Raw genomic sequence first — 19,718 nt, 5'->3', positions numbered from 1 at the left:
TGTAAATTTACCAAGCAATTGGAGACGAAGTCCGCAACATCTCTCTTCATCCCACTACACCCAAATTTCTTCTTTAGATCCTTGTGTATTTTTGTACTTCCAAGATGGATGAAAATTTTTTACTTATGTTTTTCTGACACGACTTCTTGTAAAAAAAATTCAACATTTGGCATACACAATCTATCTAGCATCCAAAGTACGTCGTTATGGTTGATTTGATATTCAGAATTTCTTTCCTTCCTTAGCTCGAGCTTTGATTTTTATCAAGTTAGGATCTTGGTTCTAACTTTTCTTAGTTCTTTAATGTGATACCCTTTTCCCACATCCGAAAATTTAAAATTTAAAATGAGTTTCTAATAGACTACAATGAACTTCTATAACAACTTGGATTAATCATTTTTGTAAAGCGATGAGGAATACGGAGTAGTTGTTATAGGGGCTCATTGCGCGGGCTCGGGCCTGGGCTCGGGACGTGACATTTCATGCAGACATGGTTCAACATATACAAAAGTGAGTATCATTTCTCCCATGTTATTACGACTCGGAGTGTAAGCTACTTTGTTGATTATTCTCATGTTCTTGGGACTCAGAGCGTCGGCTACTTTATTAGCTTTTCTTGGGTGGTAGCTGATTGTCAGGACATAATCTTTTACAAGTTCTATCTATCTTATTTGTGTCTTATTCAATTTTTTTTTGTGAACAGATATTTGAGACTCTGGTAGTCGGTGAATATTTCACATTTTTCCTCCCACATATAATTTCTCAAGCCATTCGTTTAACATTCTAACATGACATTTTTACTTTTCATAGGTGACATGCATAAGGATTACGTCTAGTCATTAGTAATTACTGGGTTATTTGACACTCAACGGGTTTGTCTCCAAATATATCACTCGGATGTTCGAGTCTGAACAATTTTGGTATGCATGTGCGATGATCTTTGGAGCATTTATTGAAATGGTAATATTTTGCGTCTGATCATTATAACACTCAAGTTATTTGGCACAACTTAAATCAATGAATGTTTAGATTTCAGGCGTAAAGAGGTGCGGCACTTGTCGAAATGAACCGAGTACATGAATTGATTTGCGCGCAAATTGGCTAAAATCATGTTATTGTTTTACTGACAGTAACAATTCCACAAAAAATACAAGCAATCTACTTCTTTACCAAGACGATGCCAATTGATATATGCATTAAACCAAGGACGAACAATGTTAATTGCTACATGACAACTTCACACCTAACTGCAAACTTGGCCAGTTCTTGCACGACCAGCAACTAATCACCACAATACCATTTAACTCAAGAAACATGAACTAGGTTCATTTGGCAGTCCAAATCCCATATTTCTGAGCCAAATGTTATTTGTTGACCCCTATTGATCGGTACTTATACTTTGTAGCCCAGAACAGATAATGCATAAAATTCAGTCCGCTTAATGCGCACATTAGCCAGTAGAAGTTGTCCAACTGATAATGATTCAAGTTCTTGCCAGAAAGCCATGGCTTATTCTTGGAATCACCAGTGAGACTGTTAACCACCGATACGATGACGGTGCTTAGGTAGTATCCCGTTGCTAATGAAACCCAAGATAAAGCAGTTGCCAATGATCTCATGCTAAATGCTGCCTCCGTGAAGAAAAATTCAAGAAGCCCTGCTAGAGTGAAAAGATCAGCTGATCCTAGAAACAAATACTGAAATGCAATCCAGAGAAAAGTAATGGGAAGTGGCTTTGCGGAGTCGACTAGCCCCAACTCTGTTGCTACACTTTTGCGTCTGATTTCGACCAATGCGGCTACAGCCATGGCTATAATGGATAGGACTAGGCCTACTCCGATTCTCTGGAGGTGAGTTATCCCTGTCTCTGATTTCGTCATTTTTCGAGCAAATGGGATGATAACATGATCGTAAAGAGGTGCGAGAACCATTATAAATACAACAGGGAAGATGGGAAGAGAAGCTGGAGGGACTCTAAAGTTTCCGAGCTTTGTGTTCATGGTGGCAGCTTGCTGGACTGAAAATGTTGATAGCTGAGCAAGACAGCAGTTGAGCATGATCGTGCAAGCAAATATAGGGAGTACTTTCATGACAATCTTGACTTCTTCCACTTGTTGCGCTGAGCATTTTAGTACATCACAGGCTGGCACGTTCACTGCTGCTCTGTTGAGAAATTTGAGGCATTCCGATGGGGAATCGAATGCTTTCCGGAGCATCTTGTTTTCTACAACATGTTCTTCTTCAGATGTCAGAACTGGAGACAGGCTTGTGGCCACATTAGCAATGGTGTTGCTTGCACTTGTTGGCGTACCGGTATTGAGCAATGCAGCAAGCAAAACCTATTCCATAAACCACTGATCACAAGTCATCGATGAAGTAAATCCTCCCTAAGAATAATGTGAAAAACAACTTACCTTACCAATAGTCGTAAGTGGACTTCCAAGAGGAATCTTGTTCCTATAATACCGGGAACCGGCTAGAAATATAGGAACGGACAACAATATAGCCAACGTTGAAATCCCAAACCCCCATTGCCATCCCAAGTTGTCCTCAATCCACACGACTAAGGTCACCGCAAACAGGGCACCACATGAGAGGGAAAACACAAAGTAGTTAAAGAAAGTCGATCTTTGCCTCCTTCCACAAGGACTCTCCCCATCAAACTGTTCAGCTCCATGGGATGGTAAAGATCCCTTAATGCCTCCGACACCGAGCGCCACTAAATAGAGGCCTAAAAAAAGAATTGCAGCCTTTGCACCATGAACTTGTTGGCATGGATTGTTTGTATTGGCAGGGTCACATTTCATAGGCTTCAGGGATCCTACTTTTGCTTGTATTGTGAGTATTACCAGACCCTATTAAACATCAAAGATCATTAGTTCTTAGAAACTTGGTTCTTAAGCTAAAATTTCTTCTGTAACTAGCATTAATTCATATGACACGCAATTTTTTTTATTTTTTTGCAAAATTAACTCCTAAATTAGTATAAACACCATGACTCACATGTTATACGTATCAATTTGCTTATGGTGGGGTATCATCAGAAGATATACAAAGAACTTTCAGGATTTCCCTCAAGTAAAGGGCAGATATTAGGAAGCAAAGTTCATAATCGCCTTATATTCTTCCATTCACACTAAAATACAACAAAGTTGCCACCATACATGAGATGTGTGGACATCCTAAAACCTTAGATTTTTATGAGTGGAAGCATGCTTAGGTTTATCATATTATATATCATGATATGTCAATGTAGCCATATTAATTAGTTGGAACTAGCCAAGAACTTAAAATATTCATATCTATTTTTAGCCAAGAAATGCAATTTTCGTCAGCCACAATCTTGGGGAAGGAGTTGAGAGAATTTTCAAGAAAAAAAATTTGTGAGAAAAACCTATCAAAATAATGAAGTATTCATGATAAGTTGGTTGAAAGTTGTTGTCTTACAGCCTATCAGAACAGTTGGGAGGAAAACACATTTCCCAAAAAAAACAAAACAAAATAAAGGAATTCAACCTTACTGATATTCACAATAAAAAGTAATATTTTTTCATGGATGACCCAAATAAAAGATTTGTCTCACAACATACGACCCGTGAGAACGTCTCACACAAGTTTTTGTCAAATAATAATAAAAACAAAAATAATAATGGTGTTTATAAATTATAATATATAAATTATGTCTTTTGTGAGATGATTTCACATATATTTTTCCGTGCGATAAGTCAACAAAATTCATATTTAAAGTGAAAAGTAATAATTTTAATTTTTTTTTGTGAATCGGATCAATTGATGATCCGTCTCATAAAATAGACTCGTGAGATCGTCTTACATAACATAGATTAATTTACTTTTTTAAAAAGACAGGAAATAAAGATGGGAGCTAACCAATTCTCGTGGACACATATAATATTGCGCCAAACATGCAATCAACTTGCAGATTAGCATGACCCGCAAACGGGGAGTATTTCATCCTACCCCTGCAGTCACTGTCTGCAGGGGTACATCCAAGGGCTAGAAAAAATTTATTTTTTTTTAATTTTTTTTTTCCCCATGAGGTGGAATCTCAACCACTCATATGGGGTGTGGGCACTGCCCACACACCCATAATCGAACTAACCCGCAAACGGTCTAGAGGTGTCACCACTAAAGTTTCCTATTTTTTCGGGTAACCATCGAATATATAATATTTTCTAAAAAAAATTAGTTTATTATCTTAATTTTATTTCATATCCCTTTTTTATAATAATAATAATAATGATAATAATAAATTATTAATAATATTTTCTTCCAAGAATAAAGGGATTCATGCATCAAAAAGCATGAATTAGACTAGTATGTACATGTTTTGCTCACGTTTCCCGATATGCATTCGCAATGGATTTTCATGCAAATGAGGTTGCCAGATGCACGAAAATACGACGTAATTTCTGAAGCCAAGTGCAGTTTAGTATCAAATATATTAAATGAAACACATTAATTTCGTGAATTTTCATACTAATATCGCAACATATTTACCATTAAAAAAGCAAAAACTTAATCTTTTAAAAAAAATGGTTTAATTTTACGTACCAAGAATTCAATCAGTGAACTGATGAGGTAGATGTGATAAGTCGTGAAGAAAGCATCGGACAAGAAGCCACCGAGAAGGGCCAAAAGAAAGGCCGTGCCCATAAAATTGGTGACGGAGTTGGCGGAATCCGACGGCGAAAAATGCATGTATCGGGACAGGTACAACACCAAGTTGCTTGCATTTGCCAAATATGCCAAATTCTCCAATACCTCCACAACTACATAGGAGTCCCCAAAAGATATAACTTTATTAAAAATAAAATTCAAATTTTTGTTCAAAAAATGATAATTTATAACTCTTCTGACATCAAGTCCAACGTTTGGGACGATCAAATGACAAAGACATTGTTAAGAAAAAGATGGCTTTTCCCGGATGAAATGAAAATTGTAAAGGACTATCTAAATTGATTCGACGTCTTGATTTCAAAACTCAGTCGAATCATATCCTTCTCCAGCTTAAAAAAAATGTTCGAAGGGATAAATGTATTTTTGGAAGATTTTACTTTTAGATTAATTATTAAAAAAATCCGACATCGTGTGTATGGTTTCCTTCCTATTTCCAACCTAATGATTAATCGACTGCACAAGAATAAATAATCACAAATATCCCGCAACTAAAAAAGGCTTTTTTTCAGTCGAAACATGCAAGAAATCTTCCTGAATTTTCTCAAAATCATGGGAGGAACTAAATTTTAGTTCAAAAATTATACCCAAAACAAAGGAAGCAGCCAGCATGCCGCCATGTTTGCTTCTCACTGCTGGTTTCCCCCTCCAATCCCCATAGCCATCCCACCTCTGGTAATTCTCCACTTCCTATCAAAAAATCAATCAAATCTATTCATCTACTAAACATCTGGGATAATCGAGGAAAAGAAAAATAAAGCGAGAAATGCAAGAAAAATAATTAAAATGGGAAAACGAAGATGATAAAAAGAAGAGAACACACCATTTTTTCCCTATATATGGATGAGTCGAAAATGGAATCCCTGCAAGATTTTGTGTATTTTTTTTGCAGGAAAGAATATGTGATCACAGGGTGGGATGTATACGCCTTTCAGCTTGAAGATGTTGAGATTGGCTCAAAATCTTATTTAAATAGATGGAGAGAAAAAAGTAAAATATATATTATTTATTTATATATATTTTTTTTAGTATATATCATACTTTGTACCAAGTCAAAAGTGCGAGTTTACTAATACAATATCATCGTACGTTAAATATTGTCATGATATTGGACCCTCGTCGAATTTGTTTCTCGATTCTTGGGGTTTTTATTAAAAATAATTTAAATTTTAATTTTTTTTTCAAAAATACTTTTAAAAAAAAATGTTTCAAAACTACCTCAATCCGCTGATGAGAAGAGCGGACGCTGCCTACGTGTAGCAGCGTCCACGCTTTGTAAGCGCGGACGCTGCTCCACGTAGGAGCGTCCGCGCTCACCAAGCGCGGACGCTGTATTTTATATATATATTTTTTTTGTTTACAATTTTATCGATTTTTCTACACCAATCGTTTCGTCTTGACCCATTCTTATGTCTTTATTATGTACGAACGAACATAATGTACGAACGATTCCTGAACAATTCACGTGAAAGTTGAGAAAACAAGACTCTGAAAATTTCACGTGAAGACCAATAATAGAGAAACGAGTCCTATATAATTGAAAAAAATTCGATTGAATCAGTTAACGATTCTCATAAATTTTCCCTCACTTCTCTTTGAATTTTTCTCCAATCTCAGTGAAAAATGTCTAACATCGGCGTACTCTTATATTTTGGTGGTCATGTAGTTAGCGATAATGAATCGATTGAATATAGCATTCCATTTGTTAGACCGATACGAGTATCACGATCCATTAATTTGATGGATTTAGTTGAAGTTGTGCATAAAATGTTAGCAATCGATCCAGCGAATTTTGTTTTGAAGATGTCAACCAAGTATTCATTCATGGAGAGAGCATCTTGACATGAAATTCAAGTCAATCTCGTTGATGACGATGTTTTACAGTTTATAATGCAATGTGACAATATGCATGTTTTTCATCTGTACGTGGAAGCAAATTCAATTGAGAATAATGTTGTATTTGATGATCCTGAATCGTACGTTCCACATGCATCCGATTCAGGTTTTTGTAACCAACCCGGTACGTCTACATATGGTGGTTTCCAGGAGCAAGAATCTTATGTTCAGCAGGTTACTGAAGGACTCGGTAATATGAGTTTCGATGATGTAAGTGGACCTTGGGATCAATTTATAAATATCTCGTCGGAACAAAATAATGTTCCATATTGGCCGAATCCAACATTAGATACGAGTGCTCGTTGTCCGGATGAGGCCAATAATGATTATATTTGGAGGACTGATTCTGAACCCGATATATCATACAGCGAGTCTGAAGAAGACGATGCGAATGTTGATGATGAAGTGAATATTTTTACGAATCCTGATGAGGGGACATCATCTTGACAACCACCACGTGACACATTGCAGAGGCAGACCGTACCATTTCTGTCAAACACTTCTGAAATACCATCATTTTTCAATAAATTTTTTGGGGAAGAGCATCCTGATTCTGTCGATGTTCCTTGTGGAGAGCAATCAAGCTATTAATCCGGATAGAGGTGAATTACGCGTCAACATGTTATTTAAAGATAAGAATGATCTTATTGCATCTGTGAAGGATTATTTTGTCAAAGTTGTCAGGCGTGAGTACCGTGTCGAGGATAGCACACGCAGTTTGTTGAAGTTACGTTGTAAAAATAATTCTTCTACGGTCATTTGTCGATGGGGACTGCGCGCTTCATTGAAGGCCAAGACGGGTTATTGGAAAATAACAAAATATGGCGGGCCTCACACATGTATATCTACGTCTGTTGGTATAGACCATAAGAACTTGAGCAGTGAGATGGTGGCACATACGCTATTGGGAGTTGTTCGTTGTGATCCTTCGTACGAGATTAAGTACATCATTGAAAATGTGAAAGATAAATATGGTTATCAAATCTCGTACATGAAGGCATGGCGAAGTTTGGAACGTGCTATGGAAATTGCTTATGGTACATGTGAGAGGCATGGTTTATTGCATGCTATTTATTATCATTCATGCAAAAGGTTGCATTTATTACATGTAATTTTTTATCCTCCATGAAATAATTCATCTTCAATGCAAAACTAAAATCAAATTGCACTTTGTCTCTTTGTATAGTAAAATTTTGGGTCTTCACAGTGCTCCCGAATTTTTGACAAATCGGAGACTATTCGTACGGAAAACTTTATCCAATAATTCAGTTTTGTAACTCAGAATAGTCTAACTGATTTTTCAGAGAATGTTTCTTAATTTACTCGACTAACTTTTAGTTCAGTTGGTTTTCAGTCATCAGTTCGATAGACTTTGATATCATTTAAGCTTCAAACGAATTTTGTCTTGTAATACTTTCAGTTTAGCTCATACTCAGTTTAGTTCAATCCAGTTTGACGCATTATCAGTTTAGTTTGGCTCTGTTTGTTAAATCACCAAAACTTAATTGATCCAACAAATTTTTCATAAATCAGATCGAGTTTGTGATCTGTCTCACAAAATTGACTCGTAAAATCATCTCACACGAGTTTTTCCTGCCAATGTGAGTGAAGAATAATGATTTCATATTTAAAAAAAAACGAGCAATTAAATTTTTGATGAAGTCTTTCCTGACCATGCGAAAAGTTTTCGATAACATTTCGATTACGCACTTGATGTTGGAAAAATTATATACAGAAAAAAAAACAAATATATAAAACGAAAAATTTTCCCAGTTTAGTTATAATTATTTAATTAATATGTTTCAACTTTTAAGTAATCGATGTGGGGGAATTTTTTTTCATCATCAATTATCACCATTTGAGGGGGCACAGGAATGGGCTCCGAGGATGGAATCTTGATCGCAATAAAAGTAGCTTTTCTTTTTATGATCAGTTGGCTTGAGATTACTTTTTTTGGGCAAGAATAAAGTAGTGGTGATAAACTGGTCAAGTTTCAGCAATAAAGTCATTAAATATTTTGTGGAAAATAATTTTTAAAAAAAATTATGAATTGTGAACAATTAATTAATAATTTTTTTTGAACTTATTATTTAATAATTTATCAAGTTACACAAATTGCGGATTTTAAAGAATTATATATAATAAACTACTAAATTGGAATATATAAAACATAAGCAATCAACTCTATAAATGCTGTGACGTTTTAGTTTGACTAATCAACTTCCCGTACAATTGAGGGGTACCTTACACGCTTACATTGTAATTAATAAATAATTATTTATAAATATGGGCACTTTAAAATGTGTTAATACATGTAGTAATTCTATTGAAATGAAAAAAAATAATAATATCATATTTTAAATAAGTTTTAACACAAAAAATGAATATCAATTACCCCTTATTGCTCGTGAAAATTCCTTATTCTGCAATAAATAAGTTAGAACATGCATTGTGTCTTATCACGTCGTTATGCTTTATTAAATTTATGGTCGAATAATAAAATTTAAAATGACCCGTATATTTTTTTTTATAAAAAGTTATTGCAACAATTTTTTATTTTTACTATAATATAATTTTTTCTCAAAAATTTAAAAAAAATAATAATAAGTCATACTCGATATTTAATTGCCGAATAGGTCTTTTATGAGACGGTCTCACGAATATTTATCTGTGATACGGGTCGACCCTACCGATATTCACAATAAAAAGTAATAATATTATCATAAAAAATAATATTTTTTTATGTATGACCCAAATAAGAGTTTTGTCTCACAAAATACGATCCATGAGACCGTCTCACACAAGTTTTTTTCTTAATTGTCCTGATAATATAGTAGGGGTATTTAAACTTCGGATAAAACCGAAAATCCAAACCGAAAAACCGAACACCGAACCGAGCCGAAAGCCGAATTTTGTAATTCGGATATAAACGTTAAAACCGAAGTTTATTTGATTCGATTTTGGATTATATATGTCAAAACCGAACAAATCGAAAAAACCGAAATTTCATTAAATATTATATATTTTGATATGATATTTAGTAAATGAAAATCCATTTTGAACAAATTTTAATTTGTTGTTTGTTTAATTAATTTAGACCTTATATTTAAATATTTTACTAATAAAACATATATAAAGTTAATATACTATTAATTTAAATAATTATTCTAAAACGAAATAACCGACTGAAATAATCAAACCGTTTTGATATAAAACCGAATCTAACAAAAAAAAATAGTTCGAATATCGAATTATATATTTCTAAATCGAAATAAAAAATTGTAAACCGAACCGAACAAATCAGTGAACACCCATGTAATATAGTACACTTGACACGACAGGATTTGCTACTGGGTCCTAAAATAAAAAATGCTACTGGGTCCTTTTCACGTGTACATTGAATTAATTAAGTAAATACATCTGGAAAGAATAAAGGAATAAAGTATAAGAATCGGGATTTGAAAAAAACAAAATAAAATATGTTAGATTGTATTTGGAACTATGAGATCTGTTTGGACAGACTAAATTTAAAAGAATTTTAAATACATTCTGTATCGTATTAAGTATTTCAAATAGATCTATTTTAATATTATTCAAAATTCATCCTCAAAAATCCAAATCTTTTTTCGAAATCAAATCGTTTAATGCAAATAGAAATTACCTCGAATAATAAGGTTTATTCATCTTGCATGGAGCATTATCTGTCACAAGGTCGGTCATATAGAAGGAGTAATGCTACATATACAACAAAATTATAAAAAAATTCTTATACTATAAAAAATTCAATGCAAAAATTTTATTTATCAAATTTCATGATTCTTTGAATACAAAATTTAACGGTTTAATATCAAAATATCGCGATATAATTGTTGTAAATAGTATCGTATGATCCATTGGTTGCATTTTTAGTATTTTTTTATAAAAAAAAAACTCATCCCGCTTAAGTAAATGACCAATAGGAGGGGCGATCAAATATTTGTATTTATCGAGTTATTCTTGGGAAAAATAAAATGTGATATATTTTACATATCAAAATTATTTATTATATATATTAAAAAAGAGTAGGTCTCTTGTGAGACGATCTCACGAATCTTTATGAGAGGTAAACTCTACCGATATTCACAATAAAAAATAATATTCTTAACATAACAAGATTTTTTCATGGATGACCCAAATAAGATATCTGTCTCACAAAATACGACATGTGAGACCGTCTCACACAAGTGTTTTACAGTTAAAAAATTTATTATATATAGGGATAAGGATTTTGAACTAACATGCTGCTCCTTGATTCTAAAAAGAAAATCTCAAACCCTTTTTTTCGCTTAAGCAAATGATTGAATTAAATCATGCATAATAATTGGCACGAATTTATATATTCTTATCTATATATATTTAACCAATTTGGTGCAATGAATTTGATTCCATCATTCAATTAATTTGAAAGTGAATTTGGTTCCATCATTCAATTAATTTAGCACGTTCTTGATTGTAATTTGATCGGTTTGAAACGCATGCATGTGAATCTTGACTTTTTTTAAAAAAAATATTACATTTGCATTTAAATAAAATCTCGCCCTACTTTTCTTATAAGAGTGAGTCTCATGTGAGACCGTCTCACGGGTCATAATCTGTGAGACGGGTCAATCCTACCCATATTCACAATAAAAAGTAATACTCTTAGCATAAAAAGTAATACTTTTTCATGGGTGATCCAAATAAGAGATCCGTCTCACAAATACGACCCGTGAGACCGTCTCACACAAGTTTTTGCCTTCTTATAATTAAACTCTTGACGTCATTCAAAATAAGTCATCCGTCAAGAATATGTCATCCTATCGCACACCATTTCAATTTAGAATTAATAAGGTAAGGAGTAGACATACTAGGTTTTATATGTTTTTTTAAAAGTTTAGAATATAATATATTTGAAATGCATATGTTTTTCACATTAATAACTCTATGGTTATCAGAATGATAATATTTTTTTTTTGGAAAACTGCAATTTTGAATATTTATATTTGTGTTTTTATGATTTTGATTATCTATATAGTCAAATTTTAGTTTTGAGTGGGTCTTTTGTAAGATGATCTTACGAATTTTTTTCGTGAAACGGGTTAACCCTACCGATATTTACAATAAAAAGTAATACTATTAACAATAAAAGTAATATTTTTTCATTGATGACCCAACTAAAAGTTTAATCTCACAAAATACGACTCGTGAGACTCTCTCACACAAGTTCGATCTTGTCTTTAGTCTTATTTCGTTATTTTTGTTTATGTATTTTTTTTAAAAATAATAAAAAAATTCTTCATATTTTTTATCTAACGCGAACTTAATGAAAAAATGGCGCTCGCGTATGAAATATCACATTTACAATCTCAAAGAAAAATTACTAGATTGTAAAAAATTGAAATATACATTACTAATATCAAGCAGAAGACTGCAGCTAGACTAAAAAAGAGTCTTTCACGGGATTCGAATTCAGAACCTTAACTCCAAGCTTCACATATTCAACCAACTCAGTTGTTCCTCAAGGTTCAACTTATATTTATATTACTAATATTTTGTGTGGTGTCACTCATCTATTGGACGTGATAAAACATTAAAAAATTATGCATTCAATATATAGTGACATGCATCATCGATGTTCATATAAATGTACACAGTATATATGCAACATATCAAAACTAATATATATTAGAATTAATATCCAACTTTCAATAATCTATAATTTATTGCTGTATTTAACTTTTGTGTTTTGAATTCTTATTGGTTTTTTTTTTTTTTGCGCGATTGAACGTGCTCATCCTAACTAGATTTTATATTTTTTTCGTAACACCACGTCTCACATATGTTAAAAATAGATGTTTAAAATGATTTATTACGTCACGAATTATAAATGACGTAAAATTAACGGCAAAAATGTGGAAATATTTTTAAATTCCTCGAGATGAACATGTAGGTTGTTGACCACAATCCAATGGATTATGATTACCACGTAAAATAAGTGGTGATGTAATAAAGCATAGACACGAAGTTAATGTACAAAATCAGCAAATGGAAGGATGATTTTAAAATTAGGACTAGAAAAAATTATTTAAATTATAGTTAAAAAAAACATTCACGTGTAAATTAAGGTAAAAAACTATTTATAAGGAATTTATGTAAACAAAAGTAAATTAAAATATATTTAAGGGTGAGCCATATCATGATTTCAAAACTAGATCCAGGGGCGGAGCCAGGAATCTTAAATACCTAGGGCTGGCTCCATCCTGTATTGACAGTAATGAATTCAGTTAAAATCAAACCGAATATTCTAAAATCGAATTAACTGAACTTTTTTCTAACAAACCGAACCGACCGAACTTTACTACGAAAACCTAACAAACCAAATCGAAAAAATCGATTATTTCGATCAGTAACACAATCAACCGAAATTTTAGAATTTTTTTATAATAATTATGTTTTAAATAAAAAATCGCAATATAAAAATTAAATTAAATAATAAATTTAAATTAATAAATTTTATTAGAAATTGTAATATTTATATCTTTATGAACTCAGAACTTTATTAAAAAACTTAATAATATTAATTTTATTTATAAAAGTTTAGTTTTTTTATGTTAACCGAAATTTTATATTAAAAAATGAATTCGAACCGAACTAACCTATATTTTAAAAAATTAAACCGACTTTTTCAAATTTCATACTTATTCAATTTTGAGTAGGTCTCATGTGAGACCGTCTCACGGATCTCAATCTGTGAGACGGGTCAACCCCACCCATATTCACAATAAAAAGTAATACTCTAAGCATAAAAAGTAATACTTTTTCATGGATTATCCAAATAAAGATCCGTCTAACAAAATACGACCCGTGAGACCGTCTCACACAAGTTTTTGCCTTCAATTTTTGGTTATTAGAAATAGAAAAATCACAAAACAAGCCCAATAATAATTGCACATCAACAATCATTATATATTTCAACCAATTGATTATCATTCCAAAAATATGCAACAATAGATTTTTAGGGTAAAAATTCAAATTCCAAAATTCATATACATCATAAGATAATATTATTGCAACTTGAATAATCACATCTAAATATTCAATATAATTTTAGAGTCGTTGAATTTTTTTATCTCAAAGTTGCATAATTTCATAACATACGACAATAAACAACCAATAAATAGTAATGAATTATGATTTATGAAAATTGTTTTATTTTTAATTTTTAAACATGAGACTACAAAAATAAAAAAAAAATAAAAACTTATAAAAAATTTGTTTTAATTTTCATATGGGCTGAAAAAATATATATTTTAAAATATTAATTTTTTTTATAGAATGATAGGTGGGGCTGGAGCCCACCCTAGCCCAAGGGTGGCTCCGCCCCTGACTAGATCCACACACGTTATGATTGTCGAAACCGAATCGATATATACAAGATAGGTTCGTAATAGTTTGTATTTTTGTTATCATATATATTTCTCATTGTTTTAATTTTTGACATGCTTACTTGTTACACTTTTGTGTTAATTTTTTTTTATTGGAAAATTTTATGGTTTTGGAACGAATTTGAGCTAAAAGAATGATTTTTATAACATTTGAAGTTGTAATGATAAAATTACGAAAAAAAAGTACAAGCAATAGAAAATAAAACTCGATGAAGAAAACGTAGAGGGGAGGGGAATCATTGTGAGAGAGGATGAAAATTGTATTTGAACATACTCGGGAAAATGAGTAAAAGAAGACATGTTAAAATTAAATCACATAAATGATTGATAGATGTGATGAATTTTTTATTTCGTAACTCAAATCTTAAAAATATATAACATTTCGACCGATCTTCTCTTGAGGACAACTATTACAGCCCAACAACTGATCTCCTCACAATCCATGTTAATCAACATTTATAGGATCGATCATTTGTCGTTTTCATAAAATTATGACCGTTGATAAATGTATCGAATGTTTATTCTGATTGGCTCCAAGTAATATTTCGCCAATTATAGTTATAATTTTGATCCGAACGTCCATGTTAAAATTTCATTGAACTTGAAAGTCTGTTTATGCCGTAACCAAATTTGCTTAAAATATGTTACCAATACAACAAATATTTTACTATCGACAAATATATTCAAATATAACCGGAACCACTGAACTCTTCTGATTTCTCCTCTCGAAGTGGAGCCATTCCGTCGGTCTCACACTCATCATTAATCATATATACTCCAGTCCAACTTCGGTAAATTTAACTAAATTTATGCTAATATTTGGTCAATTCAAGATTTGTATAATGTTAGGCCAAAACAAATAACATATAGTAACCCAAACAAAGATGAATATTTAGTCAATAATTGTTCAATTTCTCTGTCAATATTTTCTCGGACGAACATACTGTATATGATTTGCCCAATGGTTTTTCTGACCAACGTGACTTACAAAGTAATACATTAATCCAAATAATTACCGGAAAATAATGGCGACAAGTTCTCACGTCATAAAAAATAATAATATTAAGAGAATAAACATCACGTTAGTTAATGTTCCCAACGCGGATTACGATCTATATGTTTTCCAGGCAGGTTTAATCCGCAGTCAAACTGATTAGGTTTCATAATTAAATTTAATTAATTAACAAATAAATGTACTGGAATCCGCTTTCGAGGAGGCAAATCCTCTCATAAAAAGCGCTTTCAAAGTCAAGTGGTCCACTATAGTGGAAAGCGGTCATTGTCGCATTAAGTAGTCGAGAACACGAGATCTATCTTCTCTTTTTTCCTTTGTACGATTTATTTATTTTATATTGGGAGAATTATAGAAAATATATATTTCGATGGTTTGACTGATCAGTTTGGTAGAGGAACTTAAGCTTTCAAAATTTAAAACATATATTTTTATATACAATTATCTTTATCATTCTATAATATTCAAATCAACCTTCTCTCCATAATAAAATACAATACCCTAGTCGCTATCTAATCCTAAATGACAAAAGTTTGTGTGAGACGGTCTTACAGGTCATATTTTATGATATTAATATCTTATTTGGATCATCCAAGTATTATTTTTTATATTAAGTGTATTACTTTTAATTGTGAATATCAATAAGGGTTGACCCTACTCACAGATAAAGATTTGTGAGACTGTCTCACAAGAGACCTACTCATCCTAAATTTGATCAATTGTAAACCAACTCATAAATTTGATCAATTGTAAACCAACTCAATGAGCAGCTCGAACATGACTAGCCTATAAACGGACATGGAAAATTTCAAAAGCTCGATTCGAGCTCGACCGGTTTCGAAATATGTATCTTTACACGAACTTATTAATTTCTAAAATTTTATTTCATCGCCACATTTTCAATACAAATGGCATAGCCATTAGCCTCGAGGAGTCATGATTTGGGCTTTGAACAATGAGACTCGGACTATACATTTTCGGTACAGTTCACAGCCCAACATTTTTATAAATTGGGCTACTTAAACATTTAAAAGCAAACTTGTTAAAAAATCGTACTACTAAAACATGTAAAAGCCCAACTTAACATGATTAAGGCAGGAAACAAGGAAACTGCAACGAGTACAAATCTAATATTTCACATAGAAGCCTTTCTACACAATCCTGAACAAGAAATGGATACTATTTTTTCCCAAAGAATTTTCAGTAAATATACGGTCATATCGAAATCTCCATAAATCTATGGAGTGAGTTACACCACGAGTTGAAGGAAACCCGGTGTTGATAATCAGTAATCACACATGGAACACTTGGTTAAGTCATTTGTGGCTAGGAAAAAGAGATGTGATTAAGAGAAACAATATAGAAGACGTGTGTCTCAGTTATCAAGTATTCGATGTGGTCCTTGAGTAGACGGCCCTGGACAATGTACGTGTAGCGCGCATATTACAAGCCAAATTTTTGTGTACAGCAGAATGTGTTCAGTTGATGGCCCTGAACGACTTGAAATCAGCGTGAATTGAAATCAAACCACCAGTGTTAATTATAAGCAGAAAGGTCAAAGCTAGAACCAGAACGCCAGCAGTTGGCAAGCCAGAAGGGTATACAGGATCATAGATTAGGCAGTCTTTTGTTTCCCAAACTTCTCACGTGAATTCAACAAAGAGGGATGTACAAAATATGGAAAGATCAAAATAATAATATATCTCAAATGAGAGCTCATACTACTTAAGTTCCTTAGTAACTGATGTAATAATAATCATGATTACTATGAATCAGTAAATAAGCTGATAACAAGAAAACATATTGTCGATTGTCACATACTACTTATTCTTGCATCAATCAACGGATAAAGATTTCTTGAGACTTCGAAGGATGCTCCACATGAATGTGGAGATTATGAATAGAATTATACCCGTCACAATGGCGTATCTAAGTCCAAGGTTAACCAGCAAGTTTACCAGAAGACCGGCTAATACAACACCAACAAAATTCGCTGAGACACCGGACCAGAATGGCATATCCAATATAGATGCGATAAAGGCTCCAGTCCAAGCTCCAGTCCCAGGGAACGGCACTGCCACAAATAGCATCAACCCAAGCCATTGAAATTCTTTGACAGGTCCGGCCTTCTCTTTGGCCCTCTTGAATAACATGTCAATGAATCGAGAAGCAGTTTGATTCTTTCCAGTGAGAAAGGCCGCAACCTTTTTCAGGTACAGTATAATAAATGGCACAGGCACCATGTTCCTGCAATTGCAGCACATAACAGCTATATTTCCAAAATTCCCATTCAGAAGATAAGCCAATAGCTTCCTTACATAATTCCTCCTTTTACATTAAGATTGTGTTTGAAAGACAAACTAGAAACCAGTAAATTTGGTTCAAAATTAGTTAAAGAAAAGAAGACATGAAATTATATGCAAAATCTGGGAATATCTGAGACAGTGAGACTAACCCAAGAACAGACAGCACAGTTAACACAACAGGCTTGAGTTGCAGCCAATAACCAACAGGAATTGCTCCACGCAGCTCAATAACCGGAAGCGTCGCCAGAGCAAATACAACAGCCTCGTCGGGCCAGCCCGAAGCCCGCAAAGTATTAGCAACTTTTACACCAAAGCCTGAAGCCCTAATGGAATCAGCAGGCGCAGAAGCCTTAGCATTCCCAGAAAAGGCATACAACCCAATGGATACAGATGCCCATAATAACACCCATAAAAGAAATTTCACTGGTTTCTCCGCAGCACCCCTCGGAGACTCGTCATTTTCAATAGTTTCAAGAAAATCACTCGCTGAAGCCCTTGTTACAGTAATTCGGGAACTGCCCAGAAGAGGTAAAGCCCGACACGAAAGCAAAGATTCCGACTTTATGTAAACGTTCTCGATCGGAAGCGAAGAAAAATGGGTTCTTGCAACTGGGAATTTAATGTGGGACTTCACATGATATAATACGCCGATCTTTGGTGGGTGAGATAAAATGGAAGCCATTGATGAAGTGGATTAAGCTTCCGAATAGGGTCAATACTTCTCAGTGAGTTTCAATGATTTGACCAAGATTCAACTTTCAAGAATGCCGAATTCTTCGAAAATTTGGAGATTCTGAAGTAAGCCAGAGACTTTGTTCCTTGTTTGTTTACTTCGACAAAGTGAGAGAAATCGAATTAATTATAACTCAAGTTTATAATCCGTAATTTAGCAGTGCTAAAAAAATAAAATTGAAAAAATTATATTTTTATTTTTATAAATTAGTTTTTTTTTTGTTTTAATAATATAATCTGACAAAATTTGGTTATAACTTGGATTTTTTTCCTGAAATCACTAAATCTATCAAATATAATCTATTTATCATCAATTATCTGTTCGTTATGTTAAAATTCACCGATAAAAAAATGAGAACGATAAAATAAAACAAAATCAAATAATTCAAAATGAGAATAAAAAAGTTTGTCGTTTTCTTTTATTTTTGTTTATGTATATTTTATTGTATATAATATAAACTTTATTCTTGTTACCTGAGCCATATAAGAGAACATTGATGTCAAATAAACAATATAATAATAATAATAATAAAAAAAACCAAAACAAAAAACAATCAAAATTACCATATAAACACAAACTTTGACAAATTATGGGACTACAATATAAAACAGAACACCACAAAGGGCTAAAATTAAAATTTTGGCAAACAAAAAACGTTGGTGGATTGTTCGAGGTTGAAGCATAAGAATAAAATACTATTATTCCAATAATGTTAAAATTGTAATTTTATTTTTCCCTTTTATTTTGAGATACAATTATCTACATCCTATTATCAATTAAAATTATATATTCGACAATATATTTACGTTCTTGTCAACAACTTTGATCATATGTGTAAACATCAAGACTAAGCTTATATATCGATACACATCAAGCTATTGATCAATATATTTTCTCCTGACAGTCATGATTTTTTTTAAAAAAAATTATCTGACTCACACTTTATTTGGCATTTTAAATTCCCAGTTTAATTTATTTTAATGTTTAAAAAACCATGTTGATTTTAATATCAGGTGTAAATAGTATTTGATTGTTACCTATGTTGACACCATCAAAATTGTCATATATTCTTTTTTTTAATGAAAAATTCATTAAAATATGTAAAAAGTTAATAGTACAGATACGTTGGGCATCTTCAGGAGATACAAATATCAGTAATCAGTACACCACCATGTATACATCAATGTGAAGAAAAAAGATCAGTAGCACATGGTATTCATCTGTAAGTGTGAATCTTAATCTTTCTTATGATGTCCTCGATTTATGGCTTTTCTGCTTCGAATATCACTCAATTACGCATGTTCCATACATGATAAACTGTTGCTGCATGACCGAGACAGTAAGCTTTTCCATGTCCATTTGCCTTTAGCTTGAACAAAGTAATCATACGCTTTGGACAGACCAGCTGGTGCACCAAACCACGGACGAAGCATGATTGAAGCCGAGTAGGAAGAACCCAAGATAGAGTGTTGAAAGAGAATGACCAGTGTTGAAAGAGAATGAACAAACCAGAAGAGGTCCAGGAACAAGGCGTGACCACGCCTTGTCATTATGTTTCAGCTGTCTAAAATTGCAAGAAGTGAAGAATCTGATTTTTTGAAGATTATACAAGA

The 19,718-nt window shown here is 32.7% G+C and overlaps 2 protein-coding genes across 3 annotated transcripts; both read right to left on the bottom strand.

The window, feature by feature from the left end:
- Positions 1–1,062: 1,062 nt before the first annotated feature.
- LOC140817046 (protein NRT1/ PTR FAMILY 4.6-like) lies at positions 1,063–5,661 on the bottom strand. Of its 2 annotated transcripts, none has more exons than XM_073176613.1 (5): positions 5,519–5,661; positions 5,283–5,381; positions 4,573–4,790; positions 2,415–2,855; positions 1,063–2,339 (listed from the first exon to the last, which is right to left on the bottom strand). In XM_073176613.1, the coding sequence occupies exons 2-5, from the start codon at positions 5,305–5,307 to the stop codon at positions 1,365–1,367; spliced, it is 1,659 nt and encodes a 552-aa protein (XP_073032714.1). In that variant the 5' UTR covers positions 5,308–5,381; positions 5,519–5,661; the 3' UTR covers positions 1,063–1,364. The 2 variants fall into 2 exon arrangements, with proteins under 2 accessions (XP_073032714.1, XP_073032713.1); XM_073176612.1 differs by having other exon boundaries at positions 1,064–2,339; positions 5,283–5,385; positions 5,519–5,646.
- An 11,072-nt stretch (positions 5,662–16,733) lies between these two features.
- Positions 16,734–18,225, bottom strand: LOC140817233 (uncharacterized). The gene is made up of 2 exons (XM_073176873.1): positions 17,522–18,225; positions 16,734–17,313 (listed from the first exon to the last, which is right to left on the bottom strand). The coding sequence occupies exons 1-2, from the start codon at positions 18,052–18,054 to the stop codon at positions 16,902–16,904; spliced, it is 945 nt and encodes a 314-aa protein (XP_073032974.1). The 5' UTR covers positions 18,055–18,225; the 3' UTR covers positions 16,734–16,901.
- Positions 18,226–19,718: the final 1,493 nt, after the last annotated feature.

The sequence above is a fragment of the Primulina eburnea genome, chromosome 16 (genome assembly GCF_022965805.1).
Source record: "Primulina eburnea isolate SZY01 chromosome 16, ASM2296580v1, whole genome shotgun sequence".
Classification (NCBI taxonomy): Eukaryota; Viridiplantae; Streptophyta; class Magnoliopsida; order Lamiales; family Gesneriaceae; genus Primulina; species Primulina eburnea.
The sequence above is the reverse complement of the archived record's forward strand: the minus strand, read 5'-3'. Positions and strand labels throughout refer to the sequence as shown.

What these genes read in the sequence shown, in the direction of transcription:
- LOC140817046 (XM_073176612.1), bottom strand. An exon ending in GGCTGCTTCCTTTGTTTTGG is followed by an intron (nt 4,791 to 5,282) that starts GTATAATTTTTG and finishes ACTCCTATGTAG; the next exon opens with TTGTGGAGGTATTGGAGAAT. An exon ending in GTTCACTGATTGAATTCTTG is followed by an intron (nt 2,856 to 4,572) that starts GTACGTAAAATT and finishes GATGTTTAATAG; the next exon opens with GGTCTGGTAATACTCACAAT.
- LOC140817233 (XM_073176873.1), bottom strand. Translation starts at nt 18,054, where the DNA reads ATGGCTTCCATTTTATCTCACCCACCAAAGATCGGCGTATTATATCAT. An exon ending in ACTGTGCTGTCTGTTCTTGG is followed by an intron (nt 17,314 to 17,521) that starts GTTAGTCTCACT and finishes CTGCAATTGCAG; the next exon opens with GAACATGGTGCCTGTGCCAT.